Source organism: Echeneis naucrates, chromosome 19 (assembly GCF_900963305.1).
Source record: "Echeneis naucrates chromosome 19, fEcheNa1.1, whole genome shotgun sequence".
In the NCBI taxonomy this organism is placed as follows: Eukaryota; Metazoa; Chordata; class Actinopteri; order Carangiformes; family Echeneidae; genus Echeneis; species Echeneis naucrates.
In genome coordinates this window covers 5,431,225-5,452,045 of record NC_042529.1, presented here as the reverse complement: position 1 = coordinate 5,452,045, position 20,821 = coordinate 5,431,225, and the positions used below count along the sequence as shown (strand labels likewise).

Below are 20,821 nucleotides of genomic sequence, written 5' to 3'. Positions count from 1 at the left end.
TAGGAAAATGGTTCATGCTGTTCAATAAATCTCAGTGATTGCACTGAGGTCACTTAATTATAAAAGACCTGATTTACCAGTGTATTTTGTGTTGTTGTTGTTGTTGTTGTTGTTGTTGTTGTTGTGGGTTTCAGTTCCAGGAAGACTTAAGGGCTTAGTGGAAGAAAACAGAGTTGAATAACTACAAACAGATTTTTTTTTCCCCATCCAATCTTTCTCTAGTTTAAATTTGAGGAACCCCTCTTTCTTTTTAAAGCCCACCAGATCTTCTGGATGTTGTTCAAATTGGAGAAATGTCCTCAAATTCTACAGTATTGCCTGCCCTCTGGTGCAGTGAGTGTGTATGTTCCACCTTAGCATGCACTTCATCTCAGAGTAATTTTTATTAATATCGCTTATTAATGTCTGATATGTATTTAAAGTATTGGAGTTGCTGTTGGCTTGATCTGAGTCTCTGTCTAAAATACTCAATCATCCTTGAGTTAATTTCGCAGATTGAACTGCCTCAAATCCAATTACAAACATTTTAATTAACCCTATGTTTGAAAAATTTGAGCAGGAGAAAGAAAACTATTATTTATTACGATGAACTATTATTTTGCTGCTTCTAAGATAATCTGCTCAGCTTCAATATAAAAAAATAAAAATAAACAAACAAAACACTATTTCAACAGCTGGTTTTCCCTTGATCTGAAATGATTCCCCTTTAATAGTTTGATACAATATTTACCTGACTGCAGTTTGAATTTTATGAAAGTGACAATTCTATTTAATAATTTCTTTTTAGACTTTGTTGTTCTTTTGTACTTGTACTGTACAGTACTTATGTACTGATGTACTTTTAGAATTGCAACTACATGTATTCCCCAGTAGAGGGTGATGGTGCTTCACTGGTAATTTATGGTCTTATCAGCTCAGGCTTCTCACTATATGTATTTTCATGCAGCTATATTGTTATGAAAGCACAATGTAAATCTTACATGATATGGTGGATAAAATTTACAGCAACCACAAGAGCTCACCTTATCAGTTGAGAGAGGATGGATCAGACCAAGCTTCAAAATAGACACAACTCTGTTTTCATATCTTTGAATTCACTATTTAATTTTATACACCTGGTCACAAAAAGAAACAATCAAGATCTGCCAGCAATTCTTTCACTCCAGTATTAACGCACTCTCTCTTTCACTCAAAACACACACACACACACACACACACACAAAATCACCACTCTCTCTTGTGCTGTTTTCTATCTTTGATTCATCTCTGTTTTTATAACTTAAAAAATAATTTAAATTAAAAAAGAAACATTGATTTTTTTTTTTCATGGGCACTTGAGAGATGAAACTCAAATTCAGGGGCTGGCTGATGCGTCAGTGTATTTTAAAATTTTAATTTTTCCATTCTTCCACTGAAGTAAAAGGAAGGTGGATTGTTCAAAGTTTGGAGTTGTTCTCCCAGAGGAAGGAGTCATTCCGCAGCACTTTGGCCAATTTCCTGTTGAACGGTGTGTAAAAATCCCGAAGGATCTCTTTAGTGATGGGTAACATGGGACCCAGGTTTTTGTCAGCTGGCCTCCTCGTGTTTGATGCTGGGCTTCTGGTGATATCTGACTCGATTTCCTTTGTCAGTGGCCCTGTAAAACACAAAACACTAGTTTCACATTCCTTCTGTCTTGACCACTTCAGATTTTTTCCACAGAACTGTATAAATGCAACAAAATACAGCAAAGGAAACTGCAATGGCACTGTGTCTCAGAGCTGCTCTAAGCAGAAGATTTGATGCTCTGGGAAGTGATCTTACCTCAGCAGCTCTTTGAAGAGCTAAGTCTGAGCTTTGGGGCAATTAAACTATGGGATGAACCAGTGAGGCAGAACCAAGGGGCAGACTGGCAGACAAGGAATAACTGTATGTGACTCCTGCACATACACACTGTTGTGTGACTTACACTAATCAATCCAAGTATACCCAAAGGAAAAGCTGGTACCTTTTTAATACTGAAAATTTGGAAGGAGTTAGAAAGTTACGATTTGTATCTGAAGTGAAATTTAACTTTCTTTTTTAGGCTGTATGCAACTTTAATACCTAAGAATCAGCACTTCTCAAATTTGTGTCACCATGCAGTTTAATTAATAAGAATTATGTAAATCGGATTTGTTAAATCGTTATTGGATCCCTGTGTATTTAACATCACATATCTCTGAATGTATTCAGCGATTTGTTTTTGTATTTTATTAAAGAGGGTCCCCATGCAGTCAAGGGCATATGTTGGGATGTGTTACTCACCTAGGTTGAGGAAATCAAAGACTTTGTGCATCGTGTATTTCCTATTACAGGCGTGGTCTTCCAACCTCAGGACCAGAATCTGTTCCCTGCTAAAGACGGTCAGCCAGTCCATTAGGTACACTATGTACAGGCCAACCTGCAATCTAACCTGAGGACACAAAACAAAGGAATCAGAAATTTCCCCCTCACATGCTGAGAGACGTGGCAGTAGGTGCATGCATGATTTAACTTCTCTAAGGAGGTGAACAGTTGGGTAATTAATGCTGGACATGAGAACATATGCTGATATCATATGGTGTGAGTAGGTGAGGGACATGAGAAAGGTCATTTCTGATATTAAATGAAAACCCAGTACTACCTATTAGTGGACCAGATACCCCTAAATAATGTTGTTCTGTTGTTGCACCCCATCATAGCCATCTATTTACATAATATCTAAGGCCAAATTGACAAAAATTAACTGGTTCTGCTTTCCTAGATGTTTGATTTCACCTTATATCAAATGTCATGGATTAAGGAATATTGGTCAGACAGAACAAGCAGTTTGAAAATGTCTCCTTGGGCTTGGGGAGCTTATTATGGGCATTTTCATCAATTACTTGCCATTTTTGTGGATTGACCAATCACACAATGCATTAAAAATGATTTTTAGCTGCAGTACAAAAATTTAATTGGCAACTAATCTAATGTAAGGTTCCACCGCCGCATTTGCAGGTAGCCTAATTAGGCTCGAAATGGATTTTGAGATTTACTTGTGACATTTCATTACAGAAGAGTAGGCGTAAACAAAATACCTTGTTACTGGCAAAGAAATGATCAGTGTGTCCTTCCACCTCTCAAGCAAACTAAAAGGTCTTTCAGAGTAAATGAAAGCCAGGCCAAGCAACTCTTTCTTTGTTAAATCAATTTTGTAGTGAAGGTCAATCAGCTTCTCATGCTGGTGTTTATTCATCTCCTCTTCATGGATCCCAGTCAGGGCTCTAAAACTTTTATCAAGAAGCCACAGGCATGAAAGACTGCTGTAAGAACAGCTGTAACGCTTTTCACATGGTCCAATAACTCTGAGGAGATTTTAGTGGATGGACAATTAGGCCAGTGGCAGAGAGCGAGCATGCTCCCGGAGGGCCGTATAGCTTGTCAATGGCAGTTGGAGAGGAGGACCTCTGAATACAAGGCAGCCTGGAAGGGGAGCCAAAGGAGGATGAGCCAGACTCCCCGCCCCTCAGCCAGTCTGCCTCAAGGCACTGTGGGAAAAGCTGGCCAGGGGCCCAATGCTGGGGCCCCACAGTGGCTGATACTAAGACTTAGACTGTTTTTGTAAAAAGGAGGAAGCTGGTAAACTTAAGTTTTTTGTTTTAGTTTTTTCATACAAAGAGGGGCTGTAGACACTGCACTCCTCAGTGATTCAACAACCACCAACCCCTTTCATAAAATCAGTCCTGCAAGGTTTGGCATGTGCTAATGAAGTGTGGATTTCACTCTATCTCTCTTTTTCACTGCTTTTCTATTTCTTTTTTCCCACTTGCTAATGCACTGGTCACTAAATGCCTTTTTTTCTTGTGTGACCAAGGCAAGAAGGGAGGGTAGACTCACTGGCATTGCATTGTTGACAGTAGTGTTATACACACAGGAGCGCATTGTGTACTCTGTAAGGCACCCCTCGAATAACTGCAGCGACTCTGACACCTTCTCGTGGAAATCCTCTGCAGACTTATTGGCAATGCCAAAGTAAAGGTAGTCAGAGTAAAGCCTGCAACACAAGAGAGAAGCTCTGTAAACAAATTTGAACACGACGCAGACAATGGAATCTCACCTTCTTGTTGGATGTACAGTCTGTAAGGACAATTAAGTATTTTGGTTTGTTGACATGCACATTTCTTTGCCTGCCTGAATGAGCAGAAAAGTGTGAACATTTTTTCCCTCTATATTTTAAATCATAAAAAGAAAATATAAAATGCAATACAAGCACCAATCATTATGGTAAACAGGACCTGACAGCACAGACCATCATTCCAGTTGAACAAAGTAAAGACAAAAAGTCACAAGGAGAAAAAAAAATACTACCCAAAAAAACCCCCAAAACCCCATGATATATATTTTTATCTCCCAAAAATAACGAGCCTTATGAATTGACAGTAAACTAACTTGACTGCTAATCTCAGCTCTAATGGCCCTGAATGTGTCTGCTGCCTTGTGATAAACCAAAGGCCAAAATATTCATCTTATTGATGTTAGCCTGTATAAAAAAAGCACCTGTAAACAAATAAAGGTAGACAGAATCTCTACTAAGGAGATGCCTAGGTTGTAAACAAGTCCTGTGTCATAAAAATTCATTTCCCCTTGAGCTGCTGTAGGGAAAGGCTGTACAGGCTGTGATTTGACAGACAAAGGCAATTACAGAAAGCATTTCCAGACATTCTCTTAAGTAAAAATCAACATTAACAGCATAAAGTAATCCCCATTTTAAAGAGACTGCCTCATGGGCATTCTGCAGCAAGCCCTCCACGTGTCTGATAAAGGCATCATAATGGAACCTATGTGACAGCCAGACTAAGTAAAAGCCAACACACGGTCTGTTGCCTAAAAACCTGGAGAGTATCTGTCTGTATCTGTACTATAAACAGTCATGATGGAGGCATATAGGTGCTGTGCGTGTCAGAACTGGATTGGACAACAAAGAGAGGTATTTCATGGCTGTGAAATGGATCACTCCCACCTCTCAACTGGATCCCTGAGCATAACGATGAAGCGGGCATCAGGCTGCAGGGCGTGAACAAAGTCCTGGATGAGGAAGGGAGGCTCTCCCTCTGTGGTGTTGTCATAGAAATACACCCAGGCGTTGTTATCCCACATAGTGGATGCGCTGGCTTCCCCTGCAAAACACACCCAGTGCGGTTCAAATAAAAACAAGACATAAACCATCATATAAGTACAGCTGCACAATTGCACAAAGACAAAACAAAAACCAGACGTGCACAGACAAGTTTATAGTATTTCTTCACTGTTTTGTACTGCGTTAGATGTGTGTGCGTGTAGTTGAATATAGGCAAAGCAGCAGATTGGTTTAAACTCAAAACAGAACCAACAGCAGTTGACAGATTTCATTTGCTGCTGTTATCAACTTATTGTTTTTCAAGCAGAACTGCCAAATATTTCATGCTTCTCAAGTTTGAGGATTTGCAGCCTTTCTGTTTTTCATTTTTTTGGAAATTGAATATATTTGCGATTTGGACTATTGCTTAGACAAAACAAAGAATCTCAAGGTATCATCTTCAGAAAATAATCCACATTTTCTTTGATAAAGAAAATAGATTTTTTTTTTCTTGATTGCAAGGAAGAAAACAAATTGTTCAAGATCTGACATTCCACTTTATATATGTTGTTGAATGTCAAAATAAATTCCACAATTTGTTTCTTAAAGCAATCAGACATAAATAAACTGAAAGTTATTTCAACTTGTTTCTCTAAGTACAACTGTCAGACACAACATGTTCCCTATTCACATGCAACAAGTCAATAAAAAGGATGTGTCTCAAGCAAATACACAAGCAAAAGCGAGAGTATTTACATCTCCAGCTGTGAGCTAAATTGTGGAACGATTGCAATCCACACAGTGCCTGTACTGGTGCTCATAACAAGTCAGAAGACGTTCATTTGTTCAACAGCTTGAGAGCAGAAACTTTATCAGGCTGTGCTGAGAAATGATATCCAGGATTCATTAGGTTGTCTGTGCCTTCATTATCCTCTTATCTGTGAAGAGGAGCTGTGATGTATTTGGAGGGAACACAACAAGGCCCTTATCTGCCTCCTTTTCCCAGAGAAAGGGATGATAGCCAAGACCCATTTTCTGTGATGAAAACGCTGAGAGTGAAACAGGATCGCCGCTAATGCTGTTATGCCTAAAATGATACAGACCGTGATCAAGTCTATTTAAAGTTCTCTATGTCCATTAAAAGGGCTTATTTAGCTCCATGGGAAGAGGCCATAATAGGGCAAACAAATGATGGAGCCAGACCAGCGTGCCTCTGGCGTTTCACAGCGGCTTGGTCTTGGCTGGCAGTTGAGGAGAGTCAAAAGCCCAAGATCCTGGCCACAGGCCTGCACCTTGCTGGGCTCTCCCAAGGCATGGTGTGAATACTGAGCGGGGCTTTGGCACACTCCCCCACCTTATGAGGATTATTTATTTAAAAAAAAAGAAACAAAACGGGGCGGCATGCTAAGCTGCGCTCAATGCACCAACTCAGCTCCGTATGAAAAGGCTATTGTTAAAAACTTAAATCAGTTTTTCTTTACAGCAAGAAGTTCTTTGAGATGGTGTTTGGATGAAGGAAAAAGACAGACAGATGGAAGCAGAGGGGATGGAAACAGGATATGCAAATGGAGGAAGGAGGTTTGTAAGACCTCTACACCCTGCTGTGGATATTATTGCCATCCTGACACACACACACAAAAATTCTTTTCTATGGTACTTGAAGTGGCTAAGTGAGGCAGAAGGAAGTCCACTATTATTAAGCTGTTGGACCTCTCTTTATGGCTGATTCGCTGGCTCTCTTAAAAATCACAGTCACTCTGTGGAGTGAAAGTAGCTGCTACAGAGCAGCACTGTGTTTCAGCTGTGCTACCTGCTGCTTTAATGGCAGCTTTGTAATATTGGAGGCCAAATTGCAAGTGAAGTTACAGGGAAGGGTCGGGTCACCCTGAGCCAAATGCTATTGGCTGTAGCCTGATGAGGCCACACAGTACTGTCAGTACACATTTTATACATACAGTCGCTGCACTAAAACTTGACCCGAGTAACTAATATGAATCAGCAGAAGGAAGAGGGAAAAACCTGCTCTCTAACATGATGTGACACACTGACAAAACAGGAAGACAGACATCAAATCTTACAGGAAATGTTTGTGCAGCTAAAACCACCAGGAGATCAGATTAGATTTACATGCTTCCCTTTTTTATATAGTCTAACTCTTAGTAAGGTTAATAAATCAGTGGTGCTGAATTGGAATAGAAAGATGATGTCAGAGTATGCCACTGTTAAAGTTTGCTAAGATTAAAGTGGTGCTTTGCTTTGTCAGCAAAGCTGTGCTTGATATTTAGTGTCTGGTTTAAAGTCAAACTGGGGATATTATTTTAAGTAAGATTGGAAATGGAATGGAAGTTTGATGCGGGATAGATCAGCGAGGCTGGTGGGGTCCTGGTGTTTATAGAGGAGTTTATAATATGATTGCCCTGCTAGTATTTACCAAAATGTGGATTAATGATGTACTTTGTCTGACATATTCGGAGGACACATCATATATGAAGCATTATTTTTCACAAAGGTGGCTATAGAGGGAAGTTAATTAGTTGACTAGCTTTTCAGTCATGAAGCGCACATGGGAGTTGAGAGAAAAGGTAAAATGTCCTGGAAATGTTTGTGTTATTGTGGAGAATTACTCTGACATTCTATTTCTGAGCAAAATTTTGTTCAGGATCATGCTGATGTTAAAATGGCAGGCTCAAACCAAAAGCTGCTTTGCTCAGGTAAAAGAAATCGTAATATGACATGAAATGTTTAACGTGATCTTCAGGCAGCATTGGTTAAAAAATTCACGAGAAGAGAGTGGAAACATTATTTACTATTGCTCTACTTACTAGCATTTCATAGCTAAGTATAAACTGCTCTTCCTTTAAATTAGACTTCCACAGGTAGAAACCTATTGTTATATGTCATATATGTTTATGTTTCATTACGTGGAGTTTCTCACCTTCTCTATTTCTGGAAAGTACATTTTAAAAACTTCCTGTTTTCTGTCATATTACCTAAATGATCAGGGGAAATCTTTTAGAATTGAATTCATGAGAAAATTATTTACCCACCAAAGGGAACTGGCTGTGTTTTTACGTACCTATGATAATGTCAGGCTGGCTGGGGCTTCCACTGGTATTTACTGTGAGGTTGCCCTGGATTTGGTAAGCAGCCTGATCGAACAAGTCCAGGTAGTCCTCCACTGGGTACCGGTCATGGAAGCCCTCACTGAGACGAATGATACCTGGTGGGAAAAGAAGACAGTGGTCATAAGTACACTGGAGTACAATTATATCTCCAGTGCATATTTGTTAGTTGTAGGTGAGTAATTGCAACTATTCTCTCGGAGAAAGTATATATATATATATTTTGGGGGTGCTTCAGATTAGCTTTGAGGACTGAGATGGGTGTGTATCCATCAGGCCTTCCTTCCTGCCCTCTCCCCTTCCTGTGTTGATGGTTGCTTGGCTCTCTGTGCAGTCCTGACTGTAGGATGACCTAATAAAATCAGATCCAATCCAAAATTCAGCAGGGAATACTGTCTGCTCAGCTTTCAGTGTTTCCAATTAAGGGCCGATGTCAAGTTAATACTTTAAATGTAAGACTAGCAAATGTTTTTTCCATCCAAGCTGCTGTGGTCTACAGTATAATTACCATTTACTAGGCAATAGTGGTGATTCAGTGAATTTAGGAGTATCCATGCAGCATGAGGATAATGAGGTAGCTCAGGCTCCTGTTACTTTCTGTGACGCTTTGATGGTGTCGCAGTAAAATACCTTTCTTTAGTTAGAAGGAAAACATGATTAGAAAACTCTGGCAAACTCTTCTCACAGCCAGCCTGCATCATTATTCATCCAGAGCGGTCACACTTGTATGAGGTGTGATGGTGCTGGTGTGTTTCGCTCCAGGGCTTTTTCTTTCACCCCCACCCCCCATCTCTGCACTTTTTGATATGAATGAAGCGTCATGCTATTTTCAAATAGTCTTCATTTCTTGATGGTTACCGTATGAGGCAGACGCATCTGCTTAAGATTCAAACTGTTCCTCTAAAGTTATGCAGTGCGGGTATCATCAAATCACCTTTTCACAGCTTTGGCGGAGTGAAGCCTCGGGGGGGGATGAAATAAATAAATACAAAACAAGACCATTTGAATTTGATGTTCTTAACGGATGTCTTAAGAGAAAAGTGCTGATTACCAGCACATAGCCCTGAGTGCAACACCAGAGGGGATGGAGAGAATGAAAGAAAGTGACAGTAAAGATGAAAGCATTGGGGGGGGGCAATAACTGAGAGGGATCTATGTCCTTGGGATAGAGCTGCATTTCCTGCTCTACAACATCACACGGCAGGAGAAAACACAAACATAAGGCAGACAAGTGAAGACAAACAACTCATCCACATCCCGCAGCTTTATGAGGCTCAAATAATTATCTACTAAAACTGAATACAACACTTTAAAATCTGTATTGCAGGCTGACTGATCAATCCACCAATTAAGGTTTGTGAGTCTCAGAGGGATTAGGGGCATTGTGGGCAGCTGGATGAACTTCAAAAGGATTGATTTTGCTGCAACTGTTTAAACCTCCTTTTGATAATTTTTGGTGGAGAAAGAAAAAAATTGCCCAATAGTGTATATCTTACCTTTAGCCAAGATGCCATGGTGAAACTATCAAAATCAAGTAATTTTTTGACAGCTGGCTCTGGGCAAAATAAAATGTATTTACCAGTCATTGCTCAGTAGAAGAATAGGGCTCGTCCAGAGAGACATTGCCATAGAAATTGGGTCCTCATGCTGCGCTGATTGGATACTGCAGCTGCTGTTCTTAAAGGGGAATTATGAGATATTTCAACTCACTATAAAGTCATTATGTAATCTGACTTTATTTCATAAACTGAGCTGACTTTGAACAGAGCCGTCAAGCGAGATGAAACTGCTGCTCTTCGCATCATCACCCTCCCATACTTCTTTGCCAGTGCAGACACACAAGTGGTACACATACACACATTCTGACTCTCACTTCTGACGCCTGGTTCTTGAGCAGCTGAAGATTCTCCATTATTCATGAGTCCTAATGGCTGTTTCAGTTGTAGGAGAAGAAACAACCCAAAAAAACAAAGCAAAACATGTAGGTATTGTTTTTTTTTCCCCCTTGAATCCTCGCCTGCTTCTGCACTGGACAGTAATTATTCATTGTTTGATTAAAAAAAAAAAAAAAAAAAATCAGATCTAAGAGAACAGATGAAAAAATCTTTTTTTGTATTGTATCAAAAAAGACTCCACTGCAAGCTAAAGAGCAATTCAACAAAAAATACATAGGTTATATGAGGTTTGGATTTATATGATATTCTGGGCAAACACTCCCAGGTTTTCCCAATCCCATCTGTAGTGGCAGGGCTGTTCCTTTAACATCACAGATGCTCATAGTGAAAGAAACACACGACGGCAGCCATCAACATATTTAGACGGCAGAAATGCCTCATGACCAGATGTCTGCAGTGAGGCGGCTCTTACCTCTCAACGCACAGGTTGAGGGCTTATCTCTGTTTGAGGAGATGACATACTGCCACCTGTTTCAAGGATGAAAATGAAAACCAACAGTGTGTGTGTCAAAACAAAAACAAGGTCTGAACTGGGTGATTAATAGTTCATGACCAAGTATGAATTGGCTAAATTCATGAAAAAATGTGTGAAAATATGCCTTCAGCACCCTAAAATGATTTGCTGTCTAATCAAATGAATTATTGCAGTTCAAAATTCATGGTGTGCAAAGAAGCTGTAAGATGACAGCTTGAAGCTGACAAAAGGAAAATCACTGGAGGTGTGGTGTAAACCAATGTGTGCAACCTTAGTGTTTTGCTAAGAACACAGGAAATAGCGTACCCAGACACCCACGTATGTGTTCATAATCACGAGTCTCTAACCTTTTGTCATGTGGTTTGTTTGTTTTTTCAAGTACGTTCCCACCACAGACATAAATCTATGTCACAGGATAGAGTAGCACAGTTAGTCTAGATTCTTCTAGTCCTGGTTCACTTCTGAAGGAGCGTCAACATTGCATGAGCTCAGTTGGGGGAAGATTTGAATTTAAAACTTTAAAGGCAGCAGCAACTGATGTAAATACAAAATTAGGCCTGTAGACTTGGGGCAAAGAACTCTCAGGTAGAAAATAAACAGCTTCAGTTTATTCTTATGCGCAGCATGAGATGTGATCTTGAAAATTCTTATCTAGGTTAATTGCATTTGGGATTGAACTGTGTGCATCAGAAATACTTAATTCCTATCACATTCAAAGCTAACATTTTGCAAGATTTGATATAAAATACATTGTTTAAAGATTTCATTTTTTTTTTTTTATATTTGACAGGAAAAAAATGTAAATACCCTAAAGACTTTCCACCCAATTGAGTACTAAGAATTGTTGAATTTTGTTCCCGAAGTCAACACATGAACAATATGATGTAAGAATACAGGGGATGAATCATGTTTGTGAAATGCCTTTTGAGGATGGGCGGATGATCACTAAGTCCTTTTCTGAATCTCCTTAAGATATGGCTTTGCCAAAATAATACACTACAGAGTTTCATTTCACACTTATATTACTAATAATAATCGTGGGCTCTGTCTCATTATTTTATACTGTGGAGGGATCAATGACTTCAAATTGTAGTTTTCTTTACTCACCAAACCTCTTGCGGGTCCACCAGTGTGGCTCTTTGAAAGTGGTGAACTTTACATCTGGATGAAGCCTCAGTCTGTCATACAGGTCTGTTGTGCCGCACTTTGGTTGGCCAATGATATAGAAATAAGGAAGGCACCGTATGCGGTAGAGTTTCCCGTCATGGGGAAACAAGTGCTCTCTGAAAGTGTTCCTCAGATGCTGAAACACAATACGGAAGCGCTTTGAGTAGCGCGCGTACAAATTTGTCCTGTATGGGTCCGAGGTGATATTCCCAGTGTATTCCTCGTACCAGCAGGGGTTCTTGACACCAGGCAGGAAGTTGCGGGGGATAACAGAAAACATCTGTAAAGGCAAAGAAAGGCAGCTGAATCAGCGCGCTTCTCAAATAACCAGATAAAAACATTCCAGGCAAAGCCGACCCAGCTTATTGCACATCAGCAGATAAATACAGTCCAGTCCTTTCACAGATAAAGTACAGGAAGTTCTAACAGCCCTTAAAAAAAAAACAAACAAAAAAAAAAAAACCTCTTTCCTGTGTGTGGGCCAGTGTGTTGAGAAGTGTACGCAAATGCCAACTCTGCGGGATCCAAGTACACACTGATGACAAGTTTGTACCCGGGGATGAAGTCTCTAGTCAGTTTTGTAGCAAAGTGGTTTTAGATACATACAGAAATTAAAAATGAACTTGACACACTAACAGCATTTAGGAATTTAGGCCCTTTTATACACAGATTGTGATTGGATAACATATTTCTAATATTTAAAATCCTTTACATTCAATGTCTGAAGGTTGCATTCCATAGACACCAAGAGACGCCATCTGTTCTGCTGATGCACTGCCTGATTAGTGTTTATTAAGTTCAGTTTTTTTGTTATTCATTTGAAACCCTATCTCCCAACCCTCATATATCCTGATTCTTTCTGATAGTACCGTAATTTCCGGACTATAGAGCGCACCTGAATATAAGCTGCACCCGCTAAATTTAAAGAGAAAAACTGTTTTGTACATATATAGGCCGCACTTGTTTATAAGTCGCAGGTGTTAGAAATATGGGAGGAAATGGCTTGTGGCAGGAATTAAGTTACACAGAAAGATTTCACCTTTTCACCAGATCGATCACCTTTAACTTGAGAGCCGCATCATATGCATTGCTTCGTGTGTTTTCCATGATAAGGGTGTGTGCATGAAGCGCAAAATAAACGACTGAAGAATTTAGTGTCGGTGTGTTTAATTTAATTTGAGCCATTTCATTGGTCCACTGTGACCTGTTCGATAATTTCATTGGTCTGATGTGACGCTAAATGTATTGGCAGCATAAAGCTCGTGACTCGTAAAAATCCATAAATTAGCCGCATAGTTGTTTAAGCCACAGGGTTCAAAGCGTGTGAAAAAAGTAGATGCTTATAATCCAGAAATTACAATAGTATGAATTAACGTACAAACTGTTTGCTTTTGAGAATACAGATTTTTCATTCATTTAAGTGAAGAAATGAGAAAACACATTTCTAAATCACATTTTAGAAGTGATGAGAGCCCTCGTTAGTATGACTCACTCACTGTCTGTGAGGCACAGCTACTTCAAGACAGACAGTTATTGCCAGATCCAGCCACAGATGTAGTATTGATTGTCCCACGGTCACACTCTCCTATTCATTAGCTTGTTCAATAAGAAATTAGTTGTGTTGCAAATAACCCTAGCACAAGCCATTATCATTAGGATTAACAATTAATTGAACCAGGCTTTAGGGGGAGATGGACACTGTGAGAAAGCCATAGGGGCCAATGTGTTTGATGGCTATGGGATGACTTTGAGCTTTAAATCCCCTCTGAAAAAAAATTAGGTAGAGACATATATGCAATTAACTGCTGGGACATGAAGTGTTATACAAGGCTTTCAGAGCAGGTTTATCTCTTAATAAAATTAAATTAGAAACTGCAGCCGGTGGGGAATTGCACAGTGTAGCTGTATTGAACCCTGTGTAGACAGCATGTAGACATGAATACTGATTTGAATCACCTTTTCACTAAGCATTTAATTGCCCTGTGAGACACATTTGTGATTGTCAATTCAATCAGAGATCAATATCATCCAAGGCTTGGTTTGTATTATGTATTATAAAAAAAGGGAGAGAGGTAACTGGAAAACACAGAGGTGTTTATTATACAGTGGTAATTGAATTAAATGTGGAATTAAATGTTTTAACATACATGAAATGAGAAATGAAACTGGTTATTTAGACTACTCACATGTGGCTCGCTGTGAACCAGTGCCTTAAACTCTGGGATCTGCCGACTGCTGGGAAACTCCACCTTGGATGTGATGGACTTAACCACGAGTTTGATATGTGCATAGTCCTTAACAGAAGAGAGGTTGAAGGCAAAAGGTCCTGGGCTGACCAGGCTGCTGAAGTGGTAAGGGGAAGGAGTTAGGAGGAGGCCCTTTTTGTCCCCTGTCAGAATGTATGAAGCCATGATGAGAAATGTAACAGCCAGTCCGAACACAAAGCTGTAGAGCCGAATTTTACGAAAGTAGCCCAGGGTGCTCCAGCGCCTCGGTACTTCCCGTTTAACCTCCAGGACTGCAAACAGGTTCATGGGCGTGTCATCTACCTGCAGGAGCAACGGCCTCTTGCGGTAGTCGTCAACTGCTGATCCCAGCAGGCTGTATTTGTAGTCCATCTGCGTCATGTTGTCTGTGGAGTCCCAAGTGTCACAGTTCAGACACGGGTTATGGAGCAGGAGCTGGCCAGAGAGGAAGTTTTGAGATACGGCCAACAGTTGATGCCCATGATGGGTGGTGGAGAACAGCCCACCTCATCCGCTGATGTTTTCCTGATAAGAAAAAAAACAAAAAACAAAATGAGGCAAAAATAAAATGAGTGCAATGACCTACTGTTATGCTTGGGCTGACTTAGCAACTTCTAAGTAATGTTAAGTAACTCTTTGACACCACCGAGGCTCTACTCCTTAGCTGAGGCTTCCTCATCTACACAGTGCTGTAAGAATTGTAAGACAGCACATAAGGTAATGCAACACTGTGGCAAAGAATAGGCCGTCACATCCTGTGCAAGTGCTGACTTGCATTTTATCTGTTTCCTTTAGGAACCAGGTCGCCACAAAGGCCAGGATGCATCATTTTTTTATTTCGATGTGGTTTTGTTTCATACCTCATGAGCTTGACGTCACTTCCATAAGTCTCTACAAAATCTCAACGCTGCATTGTGAATGTTGTAAAAATGGTTATGCGGCTGAGTTAACGCATTTGTTGTCATACAAGCGCCGGCTGTGCAAAGAAAATAAATTGACTGCAGAGAGAAACTCATCCCGTAAGTGAGAAATCACTTCAAAATGTCACAAATTATCCTATTATTAGTAGCAGAGGACAAAACATAGTATAAAATTATTTGACTGACATGCTCCTGCATTTTGTGTTTTAATCAGACAGCATAGCAACACCCTCCCCAAACTCAAAGTCCATCTTCCCATCCTCCCTGTGTGTCAGAGTCACAATATGGAGGGAGTGATAAGGACAAGGGATGCATTCAGCCAAGTAACTACCAGGCAGCGTGTCAGACTCTCCTGGGAGAGACACGAATATAGCAGATACCCAGTTTGGACCGGAGAGGGGATTATATTATCAGAAAATGGTATTCCTCACTGTGAAGTCACATGGATCAACAGTCGCCCACAGATAAAAGAAGGACCCACGTCTAAAGGGTGAAGCAGCAACACCTAGTCCTATCCTTAGGGCTTTCTTTGCACCTGGAGCTGAGCCAACACGATGGCAGTGAAATACAATACAGTATAATGACAAAAAGCCAAAGGAGCAGAGGGTCTAGGATGCTTTTCAAAAGATGAGAACAATGTTAAGTAGTATGGCTGAGGCTTTCGTTGATGTTTCACACTGTCAAGCTTTAAATTGTGCATTTATACAGCCATAAGGTTGATGTATGCTATACCCGCAACCTGCTCCAGCTCATATACATTATAAGATAAGGGCACTATGGAAGTGAGTCATCACTCCTCCTCACAGATGCTGATATAGTCTGCTCCATCACCTCCCCACCTGCAACCAACGCCCATCGCACACACCCCTTTGCACAACTCTGTTTGTGGCAGAGCTGATAAGAGTGTGACTGGAGAACATTGGCTCAAGCAGTATACCCTCAGGTGGGCGCTTGCCATCACAGCAGAGCAACAGCCTCCCCCAGACACAAGTCAAGGAAAAAACTGAAAAGAGAGCCTTGCTCCAAAAAAATTCTAGCCCTGAAGAAGCTTGTTCCTCTGCAAGGGGAACACAGATGAATAAAGTGGAAAAGTGCAGTCCAAGATTGATATTTTTCTGGCAAAAAAAAACAAAACAATCTTCTGCAGAAGGATTATTTTGTTATCAATTTACAGGAAAAAAGAGTGAGAGAGTAATGGATTTTAAATTATGATAGCTACTTCAAATTAAGTTGCTCACCCATCATAGATGGTGTATCAGTGCTTTTGCATAAAGTTTGCCAGAAAATTGTGTTTCTTAGAAAGTAAAGAAAAAGAAAAAAAAATAGTAAGAGGTTTGCTTTTAACTGAAATGTAATTACTGAAGGCCAGATGTCCTGTTCTGTCACAGAGATGGGTGCTCCACTGTGTAATCAAAGCATTCAAATTAGCATGACATTCTGAGGTTTGCACTCTGATAACAAGCCCACTATTTGCTATTGATGAGCGTATGTGCTCATCTGTAGTCGTCACGCCATTAGCACTTATTGACTGTCAGCGTCCTTCATCAAGTGAAGTCAATGGGGTGCTGCACATGCAGGCAGCAAGGCTATTTAACGTGGCAAGAAGGAAGAAAAGGGCATTAGGGTTAAAGATAGAGGGAGGTAAAAAGAGGGACAAGAGATGGAGTAAAAAAGAGTTAGGGAGGCAAAAAAGACTGTCATTGACAAGAGAATGTCACTCTCAAGGGAACTGGCATCTAAATCAATCAGTCAGGTAGCTGTAGCAGTGGGCGACTGGCAGCCTGACAGACCTGCTCTATTCATAGAGCAAATATGTTGCTCCTGTCCATCAAAGATGATGAAATGGCTGAAGTCAAACAGAAATATGGCTGCAGGGCAGTGGACAAAGAGGACGCAAGGTTGCATCATGCACCATTTGAGCTGAGATGGATGTAGACATTTTTCCCCACTGAAGAGGCATGTTTACCATATTTATTCCTCCACCTCCAACGTGCTTTCTGATCTGGAACATTCAGGTTGTGAAAAATGATTTTGGCAAATATGTCTCCTTCTCGTGTAATATGCTTAGTCTTTTTACTTATTGTATTAGCAGTCGCGTTTTTATTACTATATTTTTGAAAAGTTTTGTGATATACTGGCGCATATTTGGTTTTAATGGAAGACCTGGATTAGGTTTAGTCCGGACAAGAGGTTTTTAAATTCTAAAAAATCAAACATGACACCATTTTCACCAATTTTTGATGGACACATCATAAACCTAACAGACAATTCATCCAAGTCACAGGACCACGGGGTTGGCATTGATTTCAGTGGGTTATTTGAGGGACTTGGAATGTGCCAGAAAGCATGAATTAACATGACTTCAGAGGCAGCTAAAATTTGAGTCAATGTTCGCACACTAGCAAGTCCATGGTGACAGTGACAAGTAAAAAAGCTATCTACCTTGTCATTCAGAGATAAATAAATGAAAAATGGAATTGAAAATTTTTTTTATTTTATTCTTTAAATTTTGAAGCCTGCTGTCTACTCTGTTCATGGCCGTCCCTCTCTGCTCTGCGCTAATTGCTTCTCTCTTGTGTACCTTTTCTTCTTCGTCTAACAATTCCCTTCTTTGTGTTTGCTGATGCCTGTAAAGCATGATTGATTATTTGTGTGAATAGCAGCAGTGTAGATGGACAGATTATCTTTTGTTGTACTTAACAGAAGCACCAATTGAAGTCCATTGTCGTTAACTAATATTAAGCCATTTGCTGTAGTAAATCAAACTTCAGACTGGTTATATTACAGCTGGTCTCACGCCGTGAATATGAAAATTGATCGATGGAATACAAAAGAGGGCCAAATGGTGACACAAGCAGACAGGGTAGGGTAGATGTATTGTTCAGTTTTTCCTATCCTGTCTGTCAACTGTGGTCATATTTCATAAAAATGCTCTCACAAAATGGGAACGACAGAAACACTCCATAGTCTTTTTAATCATTCATTCCTCAAGCAACAGCTGTGAAATATTGTTATACCTGGCTGGATAAGAAGTCTGGGCAGTGGAGAGCACAATGTCCTGTCTTTCGCCTTCTTGTATTTCAACTTGGAGGAAATTAATTGGATGATCTGCTGATGGTCATTCTTCTTGTTTTGGTAGAAAGTAAAAGAGCCTGCTCTGTCAGGCTGCAGAGAATATACTGTCACATGAAATAGTTGTAATACCTTGGTTCCTCACAGACCTCACTGTTGTCTTCATCTTCAACTGCTAGAGAAGATTAAAAGGCCTTTTCTCTATTGGGCATAACCCTAACCCATTTATAGTGGAAGCCCAAAGTTTTCTTCTTGTTTTCTCTTTGAAAAATGGTGCCGGAAACTCTTCAAGATGCTCCATAAAACAATTTTCCTCACAGAGTGTGTCTGCCCGCAGAGAACCAGAAGGAGGTTTTACTAAATGTCAGAGCATATCTTATTATCTAGTGCTTTTCACTTTGCGTGGCAGCTTAAACCTGACCTGTCTACAGGTACAACTGGGAGTTTAGAGGTTGTGTGGGGGACTGCGACACACTAGATGATGATATATCAGTCAAGTCGATGAACTCAAGCAAGCCATATGACCATAAAGAGTTGATGGTAAAATGGTTAAATCCTCAAAGATGTGTTAATCAATGGATACCCAATTAAATTCACAAGTTAGACCAGAGGCATGAGGATGATGGAAGAGGTAATTTAAATGCCAGTAGACAAAGTGAGGAAACATATTCCTATCCCCTGAATGTGCAATATCTAGTCGAGATGGTTGTGTAATACTGACTGATAAATGAGAACATAACAAACGATTATCTCTGATTCATTGTGTAGATGTATGAAATCATACATTATACATACATCATACAGAGTGCCTCCCTATGCAGTCAGAAGCATATAATTTAGTTTACTGTTATCTGTTGCAGCATTACAAAGAAAGATTACCACAAGCAGAAGGTAAATGGCAAAAATAACAATGTGCTGCTAGCTTCCCTTTTACAAACAGAGAGCTGGAGAAGAGAGACAAAGCAAGCGAGCTGGGCACTTTTGTTTCTTTAGAGAAGTGGGGGAATGTGAAACACGAACACAAAATGAAGGAGTGGATTGAAAAGCCTGCGATAGAGAGACTTGGGAGACCTTGAGAATAGAGTAGCACATTCTGTCCACAGAGTCTTCATGTGAAACTACCCAGGAGTGCTCTCGACCTACTCTCACAAACTGATTTCAGGCATCCACTGTCATACTGAAGAACTGGTTGTCATTAAGGAACAAGCCGTGCGTCAAGGAAATGTCAAACCATTTTCCCCGTCGGACCATTTATTGATCCTTCGAAAGCAAATAAGCAACATAAAAATGAGGAATAGAGCAAACAGCTGACGACTCAGTTCAGACTGTAAGCACAATGCCTGCACACTCAAGCAGATTTTCAATATAGGTTGTACACATGACTGTGATGTAGTCACCACCTCTGAGAAACCAATAGTTTGTCCGCACTAACATTTCTATATAAAATCCAGGAAGTAGATTGTGGTTCAGGTCCAGCGAAAACAAATTACATACTGTTGGGAGAACGACTGTGACAATAGCAGTTGAAAGGAAGAACAACGTGGGTGTCATTGCTGCGTCAGAACAAATGTTTTTCCACCAGGCCACTCATGATAATTAGAGCTCAGCATGAGGCCGCTTCAAGGGTGATAACAGCCATGAGACTCAGCCTGACATGACACTGAAGCAAAGATGTCTGGTGAAATACAGCTGCTGATCACACTGACTCTGGCTCGCTCAGTTTGCCATATTAATTCACTTGTTCATTGTTGAGGAACTAGTCTTTCATTGTAGTTAAAAGTTGTAACCTTTAAGTTACTTTTGGCCGACAGGCATGGTTTCACATTACATCAGCTACTTTATCAGAAATCAAAGAGTAGGTGCAAATGTTTCAGTTAAGTGCACAGCCAAACAAATTCACACTGTTTTAATAAAAAAGTTAATCAATAATAATTTCAACAGCAATCTGATTTTGACATTGCACACACCTCAAGTAGTTCACTACACATAAGCACAGTACATTAAAATGAGTTGGTGTTTGTGCTTGAGCTAATCGACTTGAAACCTGATTTTCACCCAGGTTTTGGTCCTGTTCCTGTTTTCATCATCATAATGAATGCTGACCATGATAAAAAAATTTTGAACCTTAACTATGGGCTATCTGATTGAATAAATTAAGTCCATTAGAAAAATAATTACAGGTGAGAGTAAATGAAGCAAGAACCAAAGCAAGCTCTTGAAGCATGAAATTAATCCTTACAGCGGTTTGGAAGTCCAAGAGAAACATCTGGAAAAAGCATTGCATTGGGCTCCATCTCTCCTACCACAAAGCCCAGTGACAATACAGCAAGCAGGAGCCATACGACCTGTCAAATATGTCACTTCCTCTTCTAATCCTCCCCCCTGGGGCTGCAGCCCAATCCAATAATGTAAATCACTCCCATGTAGCACAAGCAAGAAAGAAAAGCTCAGTATTCACTGTGTCTGATGGATTCATGGATCATATTATCCAGAGAGGAGACACCCATCTCATTCCCCCAGATCACACACACACTGTTGTTCAAAAGATCAGAATCTAATCTTCAGGAAGTCGGGAAGTAGCCCCCCTATCCATAGAAGTCACCACAGACACCGGGACCTGACCATGACCTGACCGAGGAACCGCCAGGTCAAATTATCAACAGAGCACTCAGACTCTCGCTGTGGAAGAGGGCGAGAAATGTGACCTCTGCCCTGGATTCATAACTGCTGCTCAGCTGAGATCTCAGGCAGAGTCTCAGTTCAGCA

At 40.3% G+C, this 20,821-nt stretch overlaps 1 protein-coding gene across 1 annotated transcript in view; it reads right to left on the bottom strand.

Annotated features, from left to right (window-relative positions):
• Nucleotides 1-1,083: 1,083 nt before the first annotated feature.
• chst15 (carbohydrate sulfotransferase 15) overlaps nucleotides 1,084-20,821 on the bottom strand; it is a 30,311-nt gene continuing 10,573 nt past the window's right edge. Inside the window, exons 2-8 of the mRNA XM_029527671.1 lie at nucleotides 14,004-14,588; nucleotides 11,758-12,097; nucleotides 8,175-8,318; nucleotides 5,003-5,159; nucleotides 3,880-4,036; nucleotides 2,287-2,434; nucleotides 1,084-1,636 (exon numbers count right to left, since the gene is read on the bottom strand). Of these exons, the coding sequence (XP_029383531.1) occupies nucleotides 1,437-1,636; nucleotides 2,287-2,434; nucleotides 3,880-4,036; nucleotides 5,003-5,159; nucleotides 8,175-8,318; nucleotides 11,758-12,097; nucleotides 14,004-14,444 (1,587 nt within the window). The 5' untranslated portion in view covers nucleotides 14,445-14,588 and the 3' untranslated portion in view covers nucleotides 1,084-1,436. The remainder of the gene's footprint in view (nucleotides 1,637-2,286; nucleotides 2,435-3,879; nucleotides 4,037-5,002; nucleotides 5,160-8,174; nucleotides 8,319-11,757; nucleotides 12,098-14,003; nucleotides 14,589-20,821) is intronic.